Source organism: Phyllobates terribilis, unplaced genomic scaffold (assembly GCF_046119375.1).
Source record: "Phyllobates terribilis strain yellow unplaced genomic scaffold, ASM4611937v1 Scaffold_1__5_contigs__length_1240528914, whole genome shotgun sequence".
NCBI classification, from domain to species: domain Eukaryota; kingdom Metazoa; phylum Chordata; class Amphibia; order Anura; family Dendrobatidae; genus Phyllobates; species Phyllobates terribilis.
In genome coordinates, this window is record NW_027362761.1 from 586,135,532 (window position 1) to 586,155,804 (window position 20,273).

General features: G+C 47.5%; 1 protein-coding gene across 2 annotated transcripts in view; it reads left to right on the plus strand.

Moving 5' to 3' along the window:
• EGFLAM (EGF like, fibronectin type III and laminin G domains) overlaps nt 1–7,253 on the plus strand; it is a 121,269-nt gene extending 114,016 nt beyond the window's left edge. For both annotated transcript variants that reach the window (XM_073681839.1, XM_073681848.1), the window contains 3 exons: nt 4,528–4,611; nt 4,908–5,011; nt 6,112–7,253. In XM_073681839.1, the coding sequence (XP_073537940.1) occupies nt 4,528–4,611; nt 4,908–5,011; nt 6,112–6,266 (343 nt within the window). In that variant the 3' untranslated portion in view covers nt 6,267–7,253. The remainder of the gene's footprint in view (nt 1–4,527; nt 4,612–4,907; nt 5,012–6,111) is intronic.
• Nucleotides 7,254–20,273: the final 13,020 nt, after the last annotated feature.

Below are 20,273 nucleotides of genomic sequence, written 5' to 3' on the forward strand. Positions count from 1 at the left end.
CTCCCTACAACGCCTGGGCATGCTCCTGATGAGGCTGAGTATTGTGTGTGGCCTCCACGTGCCTGTATGACCTCCCTACAATGCCTGGGCATGCTCCTGATGAGGCGACAGATGTTCTCCTGAAGGATCTCCCCCCAGACCTGGATTAAAACATCAGGCAACTCCTGGACAGTCTGCGGTGCAACGTATGAGACATGATGTCCCTGATGTTCTCGATTGGATTCAGGTCTGGGGAGCGGGCGGGCCAGTCCATAGCTTCAATGCCTTCATCTTACAGGAACTGCTGACACACTCCAGCCACATGAGGTCTGGCATTGTCCTGCATTAGGAGGAACCCAGGGCCAACCGCACCAGCATATGGTCTCACAAGGGGTCTGAGGATCTCATCTCGGTACCTAATGGCAGTCAGGCTACCTCTGGCGAGCACATGGAGGGCTGTGCGGCCCTCCAAAGAAATGCCACCCCAGACCATTACTGACCCACTGCCAAACCAGTCATGCTGAAGGATGTTGCAGGCAGCAGATCGCTCTCCACGGCGTCTCCAGACTGTCACATGTGCTCAGTGTGAACCTGCTTTCATCTGTGAAGAGCACAGGGCGCCAATGTGGACTCTGCCAATCTTGGTGTTCTCTTGCAAATGCCAAGCGTCCTGCACGGTGTTGGGCTGTGAGCACAACCCCCATCTGTGGACGTTGGGCCCTCATACCACCCTCATGGAGTCGGTTTCTGACAGTATGAGCAGATACATGGATGTTAGTGGCTGCTGGAGGTCATTTTGCAGGGCTCTGGCAGTGCTCCTCCTGTTCCTCCTTGCACAAAGGAGGATGTAGAGGTCCTGCTGCTGGGTTGTTGCCCTCCTAAGGCCCCCTCCACATCTCCTGGTGTACTGGCCTCCTGGTATCTGCTCTCTGCTGACAGACACAGGTACCTTTCTAGCCACAGCTCGCACTGATATGCCATCCTGGATGAACTGCACTACCTGAGCAACTTCTGTGGGTTGTACTGTAGACACCGCCTCATACTACTGTACCTCTAGGGGTGAGAGCAATGACCAAATGCGAAAGTGGCCAAAGCAACAGCCAAAAGGGATGAGAACAGAGAAATGGTCTGTGGTCACCACCTGCAGAACCGCTCCTTTATAGGGGTTGTCATGCTGATTGACGATCATTTCTACCGGTTGTCTGTTCCATTTGCACAACAACCGGAGAAATTGATTCACATTCAGTGTTGCTTCATAATTGGACAGGTTATTTTACAGAAGTGTTATTGACTTGGAGTTACATTGTGTTGTTTAAGTGTTCCCTTTATTTCTTTGAGACGTGTATAATCTGTTTCTGGGCTGACTGGCTGCAATAGAGGTCAAGATTACCAAATTCTCTTATGTGTATCATTAAAAGCTGTTGCTCATTGGTAGAGCTGCAGCTTGCTAACGTGGAGATGTGAGTTCAAGTCCCAGTGAGACCTGATCACAGGAGAAGAAGCAGTGAATATATCATTTAATTTATGCATTGAGCAGAGAGAATCGGCCCCATCCCCGAGGAGGAGGAGAAGCTACGGAGCAATGAAGACTTCGGAGAGGTGAGTATAGAAGCCGGGATAAAAGCTTTGGCAGGACTAAGTCCTCAAATCGGGACAACCCTGCTGAATCCGGGACTGTTGGGAGCTATGTATTAGATCATCAGCACTTACCAGGACCGTCTTCTAAAGCGGATTCAGGGTTCGGGGTTCGGTTCATCATCAGTGCAGAGCTTGCCCTGGGATGGCAGGTGTCAGTGCACAGTGAGGCGAAGCTTATGGAGGCTGCCTGGTGTCAAGGGCAGAAAAGAAGCCACTTCTCTCCAAGAAAAACATCAGGTTGACATTCAACAGGAAGTGCAGGGATTGGAGTAAAGATATACTCTGATGAAGCCCCTTTAGATTGTTTGGGACATCTGGAAGAATGATTGTCCGGACGAGAGAAGGTGATGCTGCCATGAATCCTGTATCTGCCAACAGTAAAGTCTCCTGAGACCATTCATGTGTGGGGGCTTCTCAGCCATGGAGGGGGTCACTCACAATTTACCTAAGAACACGGCCATGAGTAAGGAACTGGATCTAAACCTCCTCCAGGAACAACTTCTCCCATCATCCAGGACTATGTGGTGATAATACTTTATCCAACTAATTGAGACCAGGTCACAAGGCAAAAGTGATAGCTAAGTGGCTCGGGGAACAAAACATTGACATTTTGGGTCCATGGCCGGGAAACTCCTCAGATGTCATCCCATTGAGAACCTGCTGTCAATCCGCAGAAAGCAGAAAAACCCAGAGCTTGTGATAACCTCTGAGCTATGATGAGACAAGAACGGGCGGCCATCAGTCAGGATCTGCCCAGAAGCCAATAGTGGTGACTGCAGACAAAGTCTTATCATGTATCTCTGTATACAGGAAGCTCCCCCTAGTGGTGGCTGCAGACAGAATTGCATCATGTATCTCTGTATACAGGAAGCTCCCCCTAGTGGTGGCTGCAGACAGAATCTTATCATGTATATCTGTATACAGGGAGCTCCCCCTAGTGGTGGCTGCAGACAGAATCTTATCATGTATATCTGTATACAGGGAGCTCCCCCTAGTGGTGACTGCAGACAGAATCTTATGTATCTCTGTATACAGGGAGCTCCCCCTAGTGGTGGCTGCAGACAGAATCTTATCATGTATCTCTGTGTACAGGGAGCTCCCCCTAGTGGTGACTGCAGACAGAATGTGATCATATATCTCTGTATACAGGGAGCTCCCCCTAGTGGTGGCTGCAGACAGAATCTTATCATGTATCTCTGTGTACAGGGAGCTCCCCCTAGTGGTGGCTGCAGACAGGATCTTATCATGTATCTCTGTATACAGGGAGCTCCCCCTAGTGGCGACTGCAGACTGAATGTGATCATACATCTCTGTATACAGGGAGCTCCCCCTAGTGGTGGCTGCAGACAGAATCTTATCATGTATCTCTGTATATAGGGAACTCCCCCTAGTGGTGGCTGCAGACAGGATCTTATCATGTATCTCTGTATACAGGGAGCTCCCCCTAGTGGTGGCTGCAGACAGAATCTTATCATGTATCTCTGTATACAGGGAGCTCCCCCTAGTGGTGGCTGCAGACAGGATCTTATCATGTATCTCTGTATATAGGGAACTCCCCCTAGTGGTGACTGCAGACAGAATCTTATCATTTATCTCTGTATACAGGGAGCTCCCCCTAGTGGTGGCTGCAGACAAAATCTTATTATGTATCTTTGTATACAGAGATCTCCCTCTAGTGGTGGCTGCAGACAGAATCTTATCATGTATCTCTGTATACAGGGAGTTCCTCCTAGTGGTGGCTGCAGACAGAATCTTATCATGTATCTCTGTATACAGGGAGCTCCTCCTAGTGGTGTCTGCAGGAAGACAGAATCTTATCATGTATCTCTGTATACAGGGAGCTCCCCCTAGTGGTGGCTGCAGACAGACTCTTATAATGTGTCTTTGTATACAGGAAGCTCCCCCTAGTGGTGACTGCAGACAGACAGACTCTTATAATGTGTCTTTGTATACAGGGAGCTCCCCCTAGTGGTGGCTGCAGACAGATTCTTATCATGTATCTCTGTATACTGGGAGCTCCCCCTAGTGGTGGCTGCAGACAGAATCTTATCATGTACCTCTGTATACCGGGATCTCCCCTTAGTGGTGGCTGCAGACTGAATCTTATCATGTATCTCTGTATACAGGGAGCTCCCCCTAGTGGTGACTGCAGACAGAATCTTATCATGTATCTTTGTATACAGGGATCTCCCCCTAGTGGTGGCTGCAGACAGAATCTTATTATATATCTCTGTATACAGGGAGCTCCCCCTAGTGGTGGCTGCAGAGAGACAGAACCTTATCATGCATCTCTGTATACAGGGAGCTCCCCCTACTGGTGGCTGCAGACAGAATCTTATCATGTATCTCTGTATACTGGGAGCTCCCCCTAGTGGTGGCTGCAGACAGAATCTTATCATGTATCTCTGTATACAGGGAGCTCCCCCTAGTGGTGGCTGCAGACAGAATCTTATCATGTATCTCTGTATACAGGGAGCTCCCCCTAGTGGTGGCTGCAGACAGAATCTTATCATGTATCTCTGTATACAGGGAGCGCCCCCTACTGGTTGACGCAAGAAGACAGAATCGTATCATGTATCTCTGTATGCTGGTAGGTGCTCAGTAATGTCTCTATTAAAATATATAGGAAACAAATCAGATTTCTCCTGGGCTTTAATGCTTTTGTAACAGGACCGCCAGATATCATGTGCCTTTTATAATACCAATGTCTTCTTTTAAGACAGAATGACTACAAGGATGGGGAAGTTTTGCTGGAAAAGCAACACATTAGGAAATCATCTGAAAACTCACTGACTACTTTGTATTATGGACGTGCAATTTTCAATAAAACCAAAAGATCAATGCATTATATACAAGGAGAAATGACAGGAAGGATCCAATAACATTTCCCCTTGGTTCTTCTCTCCATAGTTATAATTTGGGCAGCGGAATGGTTTCAGTAACGGTCAATGGAACCTTCAATGATGGCAGATGGCACCGGGTGAAGGCTGTACGGTAAGAGAATCTTATGATATAATCTTCGATCTGGAGTTATCTCATACACATCAGATGAATATCACTTAAACCCACAAATCCATTGGGATTCAAACGTCTAATGTTTATGGGGTGCATTAGTGGTACATATCACCGATCACATCCTGCTCCTCAATATTGGAAGTTATGTGGGCACCTTTACGTATGCGGATATTGATGGATGCAGACAACACTGGCGCAAATATGGAATAGGATACAATTATTTAGAAAAACATATGCAATATCTAACCAGATGCTAAATAAATTTTATGTTCCAGTGACGGTCAATCTGGAAAGGTGACTGTGGATGACTATGGCGCAAGAACGGGAAAATCTCCAGGTTTAATGCGGCAGCTGAATATTAACGGAGATCTTTATGTTGGTAGGTGACACTATCGGCTCTTATGATTTACTTAAAAAAAAAAAAAAAAGATCGATCACATATATTAAAACCAATAGTATCTCAGACTCCATTTACTTTTAATAAACCTGACAACTTAACAGGAAAAGTATTTGTGCCACCAACAGGCCTTCTGCTATGTGGTAAGTGTAATTGGTGGGTCTGTATAGCAACACAGAGATGTCATGGTCTCACCCCTCGACGATAGTCTCTGTTGCTGATTCCTATCCTCAATATTGTCAATGAATTGTAAACATGAAGCTAAACACACTTTCCATATTACCAGGTATGTCTGTTAAATTAATGAACATGCGGACGCTACATCGACGACGTTTTTTTAATGTAAAAATAGTATTCCTTATACACTCATAGTTATTTGTTCAAATTTTGATAACATTTTTCAGTTTTTTTGTATAAATCTGATTTTGTATTTGATTTTTGTAGGTAAAATGTGGAGATTACACATAAAATTTTAAACTTTTAGAACCTGATTCACTATTATTATATTTGCGTTTTTTTTTTTTTTTTTTTTATCAAATTCTTGGAATTTTTCACCCGTTTTTCATTCATGCCTCATTCTTTTTGTAACATGTGCCTATTTTAAAAGTCTAATTGATGTGTTCACGATTTTTTTTTATCTTGTGCGTTTGTCATTGTGGGCAGGTTCCGGTGGTTTGTAGATGTTTTTGACTGATTTATCAATCGCAGCTTTTTAAAAAGTCGCTACATTTTTGTGCACTTTTACTCCAGTATGTTATTTATGTCTGCACTTTTTACCACTTTTTGCGCTAAAAAGTTCTGAAAAAAGGTTAAAGGCAAAAATAAAGAGTAGTTTTGATCTTGTATAAAACTCGTGAGGCACTTGCGCCCTTTTGAAGAACTTAGAACAAAAAACATCAAGGAATGCAAAAAAAAAAAAAAAAGAGTGACTTAAGAAAAAAATGTAAATAATGAATCGGGCTCTTAGTAGTTTGATTGGATGGGGGCAGAATTATTTCAGCAGGACAAAATTGTGTAAAAAGTCATCCTTGTCAGACATTTCATGACCCCTGAAAGTAATGATTTTTGGTTTTGGTTTCCAGGTGGGATGAAGGAGATCGCTTTACACACCAATCGGCAGTACATCGGAGGCCTTATAGGTTGCATCTCTCACTTCACCCTCTCTACAGACTATCACGTGTCGCTGGTGGAAGACGCATCGGATGGGAAAAACATTAACACTTGTGGCACGAAATAGGAATGGACACATTCTTAGGTGGTTTTTTTTTATTCTGATGGGAGAAAGGACGACTTTTGCACTCAGAGGACAATCTGCAATCCTTGTCATTCCAAGTGTGTTACAAGAAAGCCAGAAAAACCAAAAAAGAATCTTCTAACAGAAGATAAAACTGCAACTGTTTCCGGCAGTTTCTAGTGCGTGGAGAGCAGACTCGTGTTTGAGACATGCGTGCCTTTTTCCGCGCAACTGGCCCCAGAATGATCATTGAGAAACTGGACGATGTTATTGATCCTTTTGTCCACCCCAGTGATTGGTCATTAGCAGCTATTTATTTTCCGAGGACCCGGTTTTGCATAACTATATTTTTCCCTAATTTTGGGGTTACGCAGCTCTTATTGTATTCTCCGCAGTCTCTGACCTTAGTTTGCAGCTTTTGCAGTCACCTCCTGTATGAATGACCACCATGGGAGTTCAGAAAAGATTTCTAGATTATTTTTGCTATAGAGTTGACTTTCTCTCTGTCCTGCACAGACTTGTTTTAGGCCCCCTCCCGTCGAAAAGGTTAAAAGGAGGTTCCTATAGATCGAGAGCAGATGCAAAAAGCGTCTTTCGTTCTGGAGAGGACCTGACACGTCCTTTTATTCTTAGAATTTTGTAATTCTTCTTTTCTCCTCTGGTGGCGCTGTGGGGAAATTGAGCACTTGTGGGGTTTTTTTCACAGATCACAGCTGATCACTGGAGGTCAATTTTTTTTTTTAGGAAAGTTTTCTAATGAAAAAAAGTTCTAAAAAGTTGTCAAACCCTTTTATTGAGCATTAGCATGATTACCAAGGCAGTAGCACATTGTAGTGTCCCACCCCAGACCATAATTATAGCTTCTGTACCAGTTATCAGTTTTATAGAAGGCCTCTGTCAAACGTTGCATTGTCCATTTTTTGCAGGTTTTTGGTTTTGGGACCATTTCTATTTAAAGGGGATTTCTATGCAGATTATTTTCTCCTACATCCTCGCTTTAAGTCATAATTGTCTTTTCTGCTGTATCCTGGTGCTATAATAAGGCGACATCAAAGCTTTATATTTAACTGGAAATGTCCACAGTCCCAATTTGGAGAACCCCTTTGAACGCGCATCAATCCAAAGTCGTGCCCCTTTCGGAAAGTGACCAACCCTGCATCATTAAATATTAAAGACCATCATAGAACATCTGTATATGTGACCCTCTGGCCTAAGTAAAGGCTTTGCCCCCCGATTTATCAAAGCGTTTATGCTAAAACTCGTTGTGAAAAGTTGCAAAATTTTTGTGCAATGCAGAGTTGTGCAAATATTTTTCAACTTTTGGTACTTTTACATCAGTTTCTCCCAGTTCTGCTGGGGTGGGACAGGGGTGCGGCAGAAGCGTGACACCACAGCCCGTCTAATTCTTGGCTTGCTGTGGCGTTCCTCATGCCAAAAATTTTTACTCAAGTCTCTGACTGGAGTAAGATTCATAAAGGGCGCAGGGAGGCACACGCTACTCGTCAGACGCTCCTCATTCATTAAGAAACAGAATGCCTGACTCCATGCTGCCCCTTCATCAATTGCCAGACTTGGTGAATTGGGGCATTTGTGTCCTCAAAATTAATAAAGAGTGCAGTAAGACAGCCGAATAAATCGCAACGAGATCAGAACGCAGTGCACGGACTGGTCGGCGGCTCTCCCGACCCGATCTATACAGCTGTCATGCTTGGGTTGGGAGAGCCAGCAGCCAGTCCGTGCACTGCGTACCAATCTCTGACTGCACCCTTACACTATGGTTTCTACATTGAAGCAATTAGAGGCCGGACCTCCATAACTTAGGGCTCATTCAGATGTTAGTGATTTGTTTAGTATGAGAAAATCGGTTCGAGCTTTATCCAACTTCTTCGGTGAAACAGTCCATGAAAAACAGACAGCACAAGGATGGCATCCGAGCATTGTCCGATTTTTATCATGGACCCATGAACTTGCATTGGAGTGTTTGACCAGAGACTCGGATCCACATCAGACAAGTCTCCCATGGGTTTGTGCAGACCACTCAGTGCACAGTAATACATGTGAACGGTTTCATAGACTATAATAGGTACAAGTGCCATCCGTGCAAAATTTATATCTAAATGAGGCCATAATATAAGTGAACTATGAAAGTGAAAACTCCTCCTCTACCATAGCCCACCAGTCATGTCTCTATCAACTCATCCTCTACTGTAGACTCTAAGTTAGGTCTCCGTCAACTCCTCCTCTTCTGTAGATCACCATTGATGTCTCCAGCGATATCTTCATCAACTGCTCCTCTACCATAGACGACCAGCCATATTGCCATGAACTCCTCCTCAAACACAGACCACCATTGATATCTACATCAACACTTCCTCTACCTTTAGACTACCAGCCATATCTCCATCAACTCCTCTTCGAACACAGACCACCAGCTATATCTCCATCAATTCCTCCTCTACCATAGACCAGCAATTTCTCCATCAGCTTCTCCACTGCTGTAGACAACTAGCGATTTCTCCATCAACTGCTCCTCTCCCATAGACCAGTGATGTCTCCATTAATTTATTAGATACTATAGGTTACCAGTCATTTCTCCATCAACTCCACTTCCACCGTAGAACACCAGCCATATCTCCATCAGCTCCTCCTCTACAGTAGACCACCAGTGATGTTACCATCAACTCTTCCTTTACCTTAGACCTCCAATGTCTCCATTAATTCATTAGATACCATTGGTCGCCAGCCATATCTCCATCAACTCCTTCTCTACTGTAGACCACCAGCAATTTCTCCATCAACTCCTCCACTGCTGTAGAAAAGTAGCTCTGTCTCCATCAACTCCTCCTCTCTTGTAGACCAGTGATGTCTCCATTAATTCATTAGATACCATAGGTCATAAGCCATATCTCCATCAGCTCCTCTATTGTAGACCACCAGTCATGTCTCCATCAACTCCTCTACCGTAGACCACCAGCCATGTCTCCATCAACTCCTCTACCATAGACCACCAGCCAGGTCTCCATCAACTCCTTCTCTACTGTAGACCACCAGTCATTTCTCAATCAACTCCACTTCCACCGTAGAACACCAGCCATATCTCCATCAACTCCTCTATTGTAGATCACCAGCGATGTCTCCATCGATTCTTCCTGCATTGTAGACCACCAGCCATGTCTCCATCAACTCCTCTACTGTAGACCACCAGCCATGTCTCCATCAACTCCTCATCAACTCCTCTACAATAGACCACCAGCCATGTCTCCATCAACTCCTCTACCATAGACCACCAGCCATGTCTCCATCAACTCCTTCTCTACTGTAGACCACAAGCAATTTCTCCATCAACTCCTCCACTGCTGTAGAAAAGTAGCTATGTCTCCATCAACTCCCCCTCTCCTGTAGACCAGTCATGTCTCCATTAATTCATTAGATACCATAAGTCATCAGCCATATCTCCATCAACTTCTCTATTGTAGACCACCAGTCATGTCTCCATCAACTCCTTCTCTACTGTAGACCACCAGCCATGTCTTCATCAACTCCTCTACTGTAGGCCACCAGCCGTGTCTCCATCAACTCCTCCTCTACTGTAGACCACCAGCCATGTCTCCATCAACTCCTTCTCTACTGTAGACCACCAGCCATGTCTCCATCAACTCCTCCACCGTAGACCACCAGCCATATCTCCATCAACTCCTCCTCTACTGTAGACCACCAACCATGTCTCTATCAACTCTTCATTTACCTTAGAACACCAGCGATGTTTCCATCAATTTCTCTTCTAACGTAGACCACCAACGAGGTCTCCATTAATTCATTAGATACTACATGTCACCAGGAAGGTTTCTATTACACTTTTCACTTCCCTAGACCAGTGTTCCCCAACTCCAGTCCTCAAGGCCCATCAACAGGTCATGTTTTCAGGATTTCTTTAGTATTGCTCAGGTGTTAATTACATCACCTGAGCAATACTAAGGAAATCCTGAAAACATGATCTGTTGATGGGGCCTTGAGGACTGGAGTTGGGGAACACTGCCCTAGACCACCAGCGATTTCTACATTGTCTACAGCAGTTCTATGGATAATCATGAAAGTTAACATCTTTCTTACTGAAATACCACTAGCTATATGGGAGTATTTATTATAATTCACTTAAAGGAGGTGCTTGGATTAATTTCTTGTTTTAGAAGATAATAATTTGGCTGTTTCTAGGGCGTTGTCCATCCATCTCGTTCTCACAATCCTCTGGCAATAAGGCAACTGGATGCAGTAGACGTCCTGTAGACCAATACCTGTGGCCACCACCTCCTGAGCAGCTTCCTGGGCCATAAGGTGGCTACTTAAAATGATATACATCTTTCCCTGCAATAACAAAGCTCCAGTTGGACCTGTCCCGGATGTAACCACAGGAGACGCAGCTCATTCATTTCATGAATTATTATTATTTTTTTTTATGTGTAGACCTCTCAAATGCAGAATTTAATGCTACATTTGGCATAGATTGAATCTGCTATCTTATACCAAAGCCCCAATTTATGTGTCATCCTTTCATTGCAAAAGTTCATTTTTTTTCTTATATGTGATGCTCATCTCTGCTCCATTCATCATAAATATCCAAGCATTGTACTAGGCAGTCCCATAGACAATAAAAGGAGAAAAGTCCGAGCATGCGCATTTCCGCTTCATTCATCAGTAATATCCAAGCATTGTACTTGGCAGTCCCATAGACAATGAAAGGAGCAGAGTCAGAGCATGCACATGTCTGCTCCATTCATCAAAAATATCCAAGCATTGTACTAGGCAGTTCCATAGACAATGAAAGGAGCAGAGACCGAGCATGCGCATGTCCACTTCATTCATTGTCTATGGAAATAACCGAGTGCTGTACTAGGCTGTCCCATAGACAATGAAAGGAGCAGAGTCCGAGCATGCGCATCTCTGCTCCATTCATCAGTAATATCCAAACATTGTACTAGGCAGTCCCATAGACAATGAAAGGAGCAGAGAGAGACCGAGCTTGTGCAATTACACTCCATTCATTATCTATGGGACTGATGGAAAGAGTGAAGTGCTGTACGCTGCAGTCCCATAGGCTGATTGTAGCAGAGGTCATGCATGCGCACCTCTCCTCTCTTCAGGGCAAGGCTGTTGATCTCCATTCTCAGGATCACTGGGGGGTCACGGTGGTAGGAACCCCAGCAATCAGCAAGATTTCTCCTATCCTTTGGATAGAGAATTACTTGACTTTTTTGGGGAATTAACCCTTTAAGCTGAGCTGTAGTTGTGAGATTAGTTACTTTCTTGGATAGTTTCATATAATTTTACAGCCAAAATATTGGGGATCTCCCCTCCCACTTTCATCACAATAAAGTTCTATAGATGGAACAGCGAGTGCTGTGGCCGGACTTTTCTTTTTTTTTTTACCGCCGTAGTAATCAGATTTTTGCAGTAGTTCATCGGGGTGCGGACTCTCCTCGCATTCCGCGACTTTACGACCTGACCGACCTATTTTCTATTGTGCTTGAATTTCCGTTTTGTAGATCGGACATAGGCATTTTGTACTTGTATATTTTTATATGAAAGTTCTCCTGAACTTGCCCCCCCGATGTAATGTAGAATTTCGGCCGTCGTACTCTTTGCACAGTTTCCATGTGTTTGTAATATAAAATCTGTCTTTTGCCGTTTGTTCTTTTCCTTCTGATACTTTTTGTTTTCTAATTTCATGTTTGTTTTAAATCTTAATAAAATATTAAAATCTTGTAGATGTGATCCTGAGCGGGGATGATCGGAGGATGCATGTAATTACGTGGGAGCCCTCACCGAAATAACTACACACAGTACCGACATTACCCATGATACATTAGATGACCCTAAAGAAGGCTACACTTTACAGGGTGATATCCATAATTTAGTTTCTAACCCTATATACCTCCCATATACAAATCTTCCTAGTTTAATAAATCATTCCCTGCATAAACTGTTGCTTTATACGACCACTAGAGGGAGCTCAGTGTATAAAAGTATGCATTTGACGCGCCCCTGGGCCTGCTGCTTCGCGCGGCATCGCGCGCACGGGGGAGCTTACCCGGATCCGGATCAGATGGGGGTAGTAGTCTCGTGGCGGTGACCCGGTCCGTGCCCAGGGAGTCAAACTGAGCGGCGATGTATTAGCAGTAGATGTTGTTTAAGTGTCGACTACGCCACCCGTTGAATGCAGCTTTAGGGCTGCTGCTGCAGGACAGTCCGCTGAGGCCGGTGGTACGTTTGTGCAGCGTACAGTCATGGCCAAAAGTATTGAGAATGAGACAAATAGTAATTTTTCCAAAGTTTACTGCTTCATTTTTTGTAATGGCAATTTGCATATACTCCTGAATGTCAAAGAGTGATCAGCTTAACAGCAATTACTGTACTTGCAAAGTCAATATTTGCCCAGAAAATGAACTTTAACCCCCAAAACACATTTCAACATCATTGCAGTCCTGCTTTAAAAGGAGCAGCTAACATCGTTTTAGTGATTGATCCATTAACACAGGTGTGGGTGTTGATGAGGACAGGGCTGACGATCAACCAGTCATGATTAAGTAAGAATGACATCACTGGACACTTTAAAAGGAGGCTGGTTCTTGGTATCATTGTTTCTCTTCAGTTAACCATGGTTATCTCTAAATAAACACGTGCAGCCATCATTGCACTGCACAAAAATGGCCTAACAGGGAAGAGTATCGCAGCTACAAAGATTGCACCTCAGTCAACAATCTATCGCATCATCAAGAACTTCAAGGAGAGAGCTTCCATTGTTGTCAAAAAGGCTCCAGGGCGCCCAAGAAAGACCAGCAAGCGCCAGGACCGTATCTTAAAACTGTTTCAGCTGCGGGATCGGACTACCAGCAGTGCAGAGCTTGCTCAGGAATGGAAGCAGGCTGGTGTGAGTGCTTCTGCACGCACTGTGAGGCAGAGACTCTTTGAGCAAGGGCTGGTTTCAAGGAGGGCAGCAAAGAAGCCACTTCTCTCCAGAAAAAACATCAGGGACCGACTGATATTCTGCAAAAGGTACAGGGAGTGGACTGCTGAGGACTGGGGCAAAGTCATTTTCTCTGATGAATCCCCTTTTCGATTGTTTGGGACATCTGGAAAACTGCTTATTCGGAGAAGAAGAGGTGAGCGCTACCACCAGTCTTGTCTCATGCCAACTGTAAAGCATCCTGAAACCATTCATGTGTGGGGTTGCTTCTCAGCCAAGGGAATCGGCTCACTCACAGTCTTGCCTAAAAACACAGCCATGAATAAAGAATGGTACCAGAATGTCCTCCAAGAGCAACTTCTCCCAACCGTCCAAGAGCAGTTTGGCGCCCAAAAATGCCTTTTCCAGCATGATGGAGCACCTTGCCATAAAGCAAAGGTGATAACAAAATGGCTCATGGAACAAAACATAGAGATTTTGGGTCCATGGCCTGGAAACTCCCCAGATCTTAATCCCATTGAGAACTTGTGGTCAATCATCAAGAGACGGGTGGACAAACAAAAACCAACAAATTCTGGCAAAATGCAAGCATTGATTATGCAAGAATGGACTGCTATCAGTTAGGATTTGGTCCAAAAGTTGATTGAGAGCATGCCAGGGAGAATTATAGAGGTCTTGAAGAAGAAGGGGCAACACTGCAAATATTGACTTGCTGCATTAACTCATTCTAACTGTCAATATAACCTATTGGTACTCATAATATGATTGCAATTATATTTCTGTATGTGATATAAACATCAGACAAACACTAATAAAAACCAGAGGCCAGCAGATCATGTGAAAATATAATTTTGGTGCCATTCTCAAAACTTTTGGCCATGACTGTAGATGGTATAACCCCCAACGGGAGGGGTATGGCCTCAGGGCAGCAGATGTGGATGATGGAGGTAGTGATGGTGCAGCAAGGAGAGTCAGAAACGTATAATGCAGTTTCAGGGTTTTTACTCACAGGTGTTACTTCAGTCACTCTGGCCTTGAGTGACCACCCGAGCCGTGCTGCGTCCACCAGGTGCGGGACTCGGCTAACCCCCAGGCAATTCCGGAGCGTGGTCCTGAGCTCCCCTCTCTCTCTCTCTCTCTCTGGCCGTCCCCACCAGGGATCCACCTTTGTCCGGTTCCCTCGGGTCTCTCAATGGCAAAACCTTTTATGGCTTTCCTGACCCTACTCGTGGTGTACCTTCCTGGTGGATGTGGTGAGGGTCGTGGCAAAACTTGACCACGACCTCCGGTTCCTGACTAAGGATGTTTTACCTCCGTCAGTTTGGGATCCGGTGCCCTCTTCTGCCAACCCTTCACCCTTTTGGTTCACTCGTGGGATCTCGGGGTTCCCTTTTGTTCTTATGTCTCCGGGCCTCTCTTCCTCCTTCTCTCTGCTTCAGGCCTGGCCCTGGAACTGGGCCCAGCCGGAGCCACAGCTCCCTGTCAGCCCTCCTGGCTGAACTCTCTCCTGGACTCTCTGACCCTGTTCCTAAGATGGTGCCCACCATATATACTCCCTCTATGTGTGAGCCCAGGTGACTAGCACCCAATGGGCTCCTACTTCTATGCCCAGAGCCCCTCCCCTATCTGCCCCTACACTACTGGGATGTTCCTCCCCCCCTCCCACTCCAGCCAGGGACAGACGCTGTCGTACCTGCACATCTAACTGGTGGGAGTACCGTAGTTCTGTCCCCCGGAAATGGGATGAGTGTAGTGCATGCAGCTATCTGAGCTCAGTCCCACACTCCATCCTTACCCGGGAGTGGAATACCACACCTCTGGTTTGAGGTGCAATACCCCTGTAGCAGCCGAGCCCTCGGGGTGCTACATTCCCCCCTGGTAAACCACAGCACGTCCTCGGGCTGTAAAAGAGTAAAACAATATAAAACATACAAAAATATTAAAGTGCACTTACATATAAAACTATAGCTCATCCCTTTATGGGAGGTACTTTTCTCTTTAAACGTTACGGGTATAAAACATTTTAACTCTTTTGACGCATAACACATAACTTCCTCATTATTACTCTAGCAGCATATAACTTTCGATATAATCTTGATTTCTGGCCACTGTGCAAATTGGTGACCAGGTAAAAGTGCAACAGTCACAAAAACAGTTCCTTATAAAACCGGTAGGGGGCGCCTTAGGAAGCGCAACTATTTACAGGGTGGCCGCTCTCAGTCCTCGGCCAGTGGGTAAAAAAAAGGATGGCTGCTCACAGTCCTCAGCCTGTGGGGAAAAAGGGATGGCTGTTCACAGTCCTCAGCCTGTGGGGATAGAGACACACGGGAACAACTCACTAGTCCCAACGGGGACCATATTCTATTTAGCAGCAGTTCTTGTACCCTTACGGGTAACTATGTACAGTTCCACTTTACCGTACTTCAGTAACGGCGTCCTCCTGCTCCTTCCCACGGGTAGTCTTCGAACCCGTCCGGGTCCTCTTGTTCCTCCTCGCACTGTAGCTCTTCCTCGGTCAGTCGGTGCACATGAAGAGCATATGGTCCCTTAGCACACTGATGCCGGGTGAAGGTGACCTCGTCACCCGGGTAAAGGTCACGTCCTCTGTGTCCCTCCGGCAGATGACTCTCGACATCTCTGCGGGTGACAAAGACGTCGCCGGGGGTTCTGTGATCCCGAATAAAGCCCCAACCGTGCTCCAGTTGGAACTTGATTATGGTCCCGGTGGCGCGGGGACCGTGGGCTGCACGGGGGTTTCTGCTCCGCACTCTGGACTTGCAGTCGCTCCTCGCGGACCCGCCTCTCTCGCCGTTCCTGGTCAAAGACCTCCAGCTGTTGCCGGCAGCACTCCGCTCGCTGGGCTGCGGCCGCCCGGGTCTCGTGGGTAAACCCAATGAGGTTTTCTCCGGTGGGGTCCCATTCGAATTGGGCCTCCTCCAACGGGAGCGGGACGATCTTGACAGGCGCCGGAGCTGGGATTAGGGGTTCACACAAGGGCCGTTCCCTCCGGAGTCGTGGGTTGGTATACTCCGGTGGCCATTCGAACGGCAGCCCGTCCGGGCTAGTGTGCTGCGCGTACAGGTCCTTGCCCAGTTGTGGCACTGTAGAGGTAGAGGGCGCTGTGGGGGCAGCGGCGCCCGGGGGCTCTTGGCAATGCGTCCAGGCCAGAGGCATCCTGAAAGTGAAGGGCGCTTTAGAGGCAGCGGCGCCCGGGTCCACCAGGTCTTGCGACCAGGCCGGTGGCATGATAGAGGTAGAGGGCACTTTGGAGACAGCGGCGCCCGGGGGTACTCGGCCTTGCGACCAGGCCGATGGCTTAGTGGAGGTAGAGGGCGCTGTTGGAACCGCGGCGCCCGGGGGTACTCGGCCTTGCGACCAGGCCGGTGGCGTTTCCTGCTTGGCCGCGTTCTGGATTGAGGCGCGTGACGTCACAGGGGGCGCGGCCGCGGCTCCGGCCGCTTGAGGCCTAGTTTGGAGCGGTGGCGGTGCAGGAACGGGCACGGTCGGTGGGATTTCGGGCTCTGCGACGGGGAGCTGGGGCAGGCTTACGGCTACTAGGCTTGGGGTGGTGACGTCCCCTTTACCTGCTTCCGTCTCTTCAGCTCCTTCCACGGCGTCGTCTCCGGCCTTCGTCCCTCCTGCACCATCCTCAGAGGCTGTCAGACTCCTCGTCTCGGGTGGCGTCCTTTGCCGGCGGGTTCCAGCCTGTAGGGCCATTTCTCTACTCCACTCGGCCAACACCTCTCGCTGCACTCGGGCCATCCTCCGAGCCAAGCCCTCCAGCGCAGTCTGTGCATGCTCCCGATCTCTGGGGAGCTGTGCCAGAATCTCCACCAGGCCTTCCGGGGTGGCGGCCTGCAACAGGCTCCTGACCACAGGGTCGGTGCTGCCTGACTCTCCCTCCATCTCTGGGTGCGATCTTTCCAGACTCCTCCAGGCTGCACCCATCCTCTCTCTTTTGTTCTTGATCCTCCCATCCTGAGGGTGGTCCCGGGGCCACTTGGTGATTGTCAGTTCCAGGGGCAGACCCCTCGCTTTGATGGACATCTCTATCGTTGCATTCTCTGCTGGTGGGGGCGGTCTCCGCTTTTGGCGCTCTTCTGGGACCAGGCCCACGATGGGAGGTGGTCTCTTGCCACCCTCTGGCACGCCCATAATGGCGTCCGCTCTGCCAGGGCGGGAAATCGTCTCAGATGGCGGGAATCGCCTCCCAATGGCGGGAAACTCCGTGGAGGGCGGGAAAAGGCTGCAGATGGCGGGCAAACGGCGGGAAACGACCCGAGATGGCGTCCGATGGCGGGGACCCTCTGGAATTGGCGGGAGACTCCTTTTTACGGTAAATATGAACTTTTCTTCAGGCACGCAGTACCCGGTGGTTGCGGGCACGTGATCCTGCCGACTACGCCAAAGTTGACGCGCCCCTGGGCCTGCTGCTTCGCGCGGCATCGCGTGCACGGGGGAGCTTACCCGGATCCGGATCAGATGGGGGTAGTAGTCTCGTGGCGGTGACCCGGTCCGTGCCCAGGAAGTCAAACTGAGCGGCGATGTATTAGCAGTAGATGTTGTTTAAGTGTCGACTACGCCACCCGTTGAATGCAGCTTTAGGGCTGCTGCTGCAGGACAGTCCGCTGAGGCCGGTGGTACGTTTGTGCAGCGTAGATGGTATAACCCCCAACGGGAGGGGTATGGCCTCAGGGCAGCAGATGTGGATGATGGAGGTAGTGATGGTGCAGCAAGGAGAGTCAGAAACGTATAATGCAGTTTCAGGGTTTTTACTCACAGGTGTTACTTCAGTCACTTCGGCCGGGAGTGACCACCCGAGCCGTGCTGCGTCCACCAGGTGCGGGACTCGGCTAACCCCCAGGCAATTCCGGAGCGTGGTCCTGAGCTCCCCTCTCTCTCTCTCTCTCTGGCCGTCCCCACCAGGGATCCACCTTTGTCCGGTTCCCTCGGGTCTCTCAATGGCAAAACCTTTTATGGCTTTCCTGACCCTACTCGTGGTGTACCTTCCTGGTGGATGTGGTGAGGGTCGTGGCAAAACTTGACCACGACCTCCGGTTCCTGACTAAGGATGTTTTGCCTCCGTCAGTTTGGGATCTGGTGCCCTCTTCTGCCAACCCTTCACCCTTTTGGTTCACTCGTGGGATCTCGGGGTTCCCTTTTGTTCTTATGTCTCCGGGCCTCTCTTCCTCCTTCTCTCTGCTTCAGGCCTGGCCCTGGAACTGGGCCCAGCCGGAGCCACAGCTCCCTGTCAGCCCTCCTGGCTGAACTCTCTCCTGGACTCTCTGACCCTGTTCCTAAGATGGTGCCCACCATATATACTCCCTCTATGTGTGAGCCCAGGTGACTAGCACCCAATGGGCTCCTACTTCTATGCCCAGAGCCCCTCCCCTATCTGCCCCTACACTACTGGGATGTTCCTCCCCCCTCCCACTCCAGCCAGGGACAGACGCTGTCGTACCTGCACATCTAACTGGTGGGAGTACCGTAGTTCTGTCCCCCGGAAATGGGATGAGTGTAGTGCATGCAGCTATCTGAGCTCAGTCCCACACTCCATCCTTACCCGGGAGTGGAATACCACACCTCTGGTTTGAGGTGCAATACCCCTGTAGCAGCCGAGCCCTCGGGGTGCTACACATTTAACTCCTGAGCTCCCCCTAGTGGTGGATGCAGACAATCGGGAAAAACAAAACACTAACTGCTATAATTATATATTAAACACAATAAAAGATTTTTTTTTCCTCCAATCCTGCACACCTCCAAATTAAATATTTATAAGTTGCAGAAAGCATATCAATTTCCATTTTATTATACTTCTTGCAGACTTTCTTCACAGTGAAGATTTTTTGCGTGTCTTGCTGCACAGCAGAATGCCTCTCCAGATTCCTCAGGCTTGTTTTAAGCAGGAAAGTTGTATAAAAAAAAAATAAAACTTGTAATTTGTATGTATCCTGGAAAACCGTGCCAATAAAGAGGTAAGGATGCAAATAATTTAAGATTTAAGCACTCAGCTTAGCCAGTAATCATCTCCCTTTTTTTTGGCCCCAAACACAAGTTTCTACAGTGCTGTGTCCACTAAAGATCCTTAACACCTCAACAACTAATGCTGCATGTTCTGGACTGCACAGCATTAGTTTCAGAGCCACACCCACTCTGACATCACTTCCTGCTCTGTTCCTATTGGCTGAAGCTGCACCTCACCCCATAGACAACCTGCCCTCCCCCTGCATGAAAACTTCTTAGAATACTGGTACTGTAAAGTAACTCAATAGGATTTGGAGCTTTGTATTAGAAAACAAAAACAAGATATTCTGAAATATATTTCCACAAGATGTTGTACTTAAAAGTGAAATGGTGTTAAAAGTTGGAGTATCCCTTTAAGTATGATGGGGAAACACCAAGGTTACTTACCGGTAGCCGGTTTTTCCAGAACCCATGACAGCACACCTGAGAGAGGGATCCGCCCACCAAGGACAGGAAACTTTCTGAAATAAAAGGGCGGCAGTTCTCCCCCGCATCCGTTGGGTTACAAAGCATGAGAGGACCTCCATAAAAAAATTATACACATAACCAACACCACATCACCCAATTTATAGTGCACACCCATATGGTGCAAAAGGGAGGGGGGGTAAAATACAGGTGCTGTCATGGGTTCTGGAAAAGCCAGCTACCGGTAAGTAACATTTGTGTTTCCCCTTCACCCATGACACACCTGAGAGATTTTTGGAGAACTGAAACACCTTAGGGAGGGACAACCGCTTGCAGCACCCTTCTACCAAAGGTTAGGTCAGTAGCGGACGATAGATATAGTCTATAGTGCCTAAAGGAGGTAGAAGGTAGCAGCCTTACAGATTTAATCAATCGATACCTCCGCCTTCTCTGCCCAGGAAGTTGCCATAGCTTTGGTGGAGTGAGCCTTGATGCCCTCAGGAATCGGAGCACCACAAGCAGAGTAGGACAAACTAATGGCCTCCCTGATCCACCTACCAATGGTTCTTTTGGATACCCTATATCCCTTTCTGCTACCCTGAAAGGCTACGATAGGGACT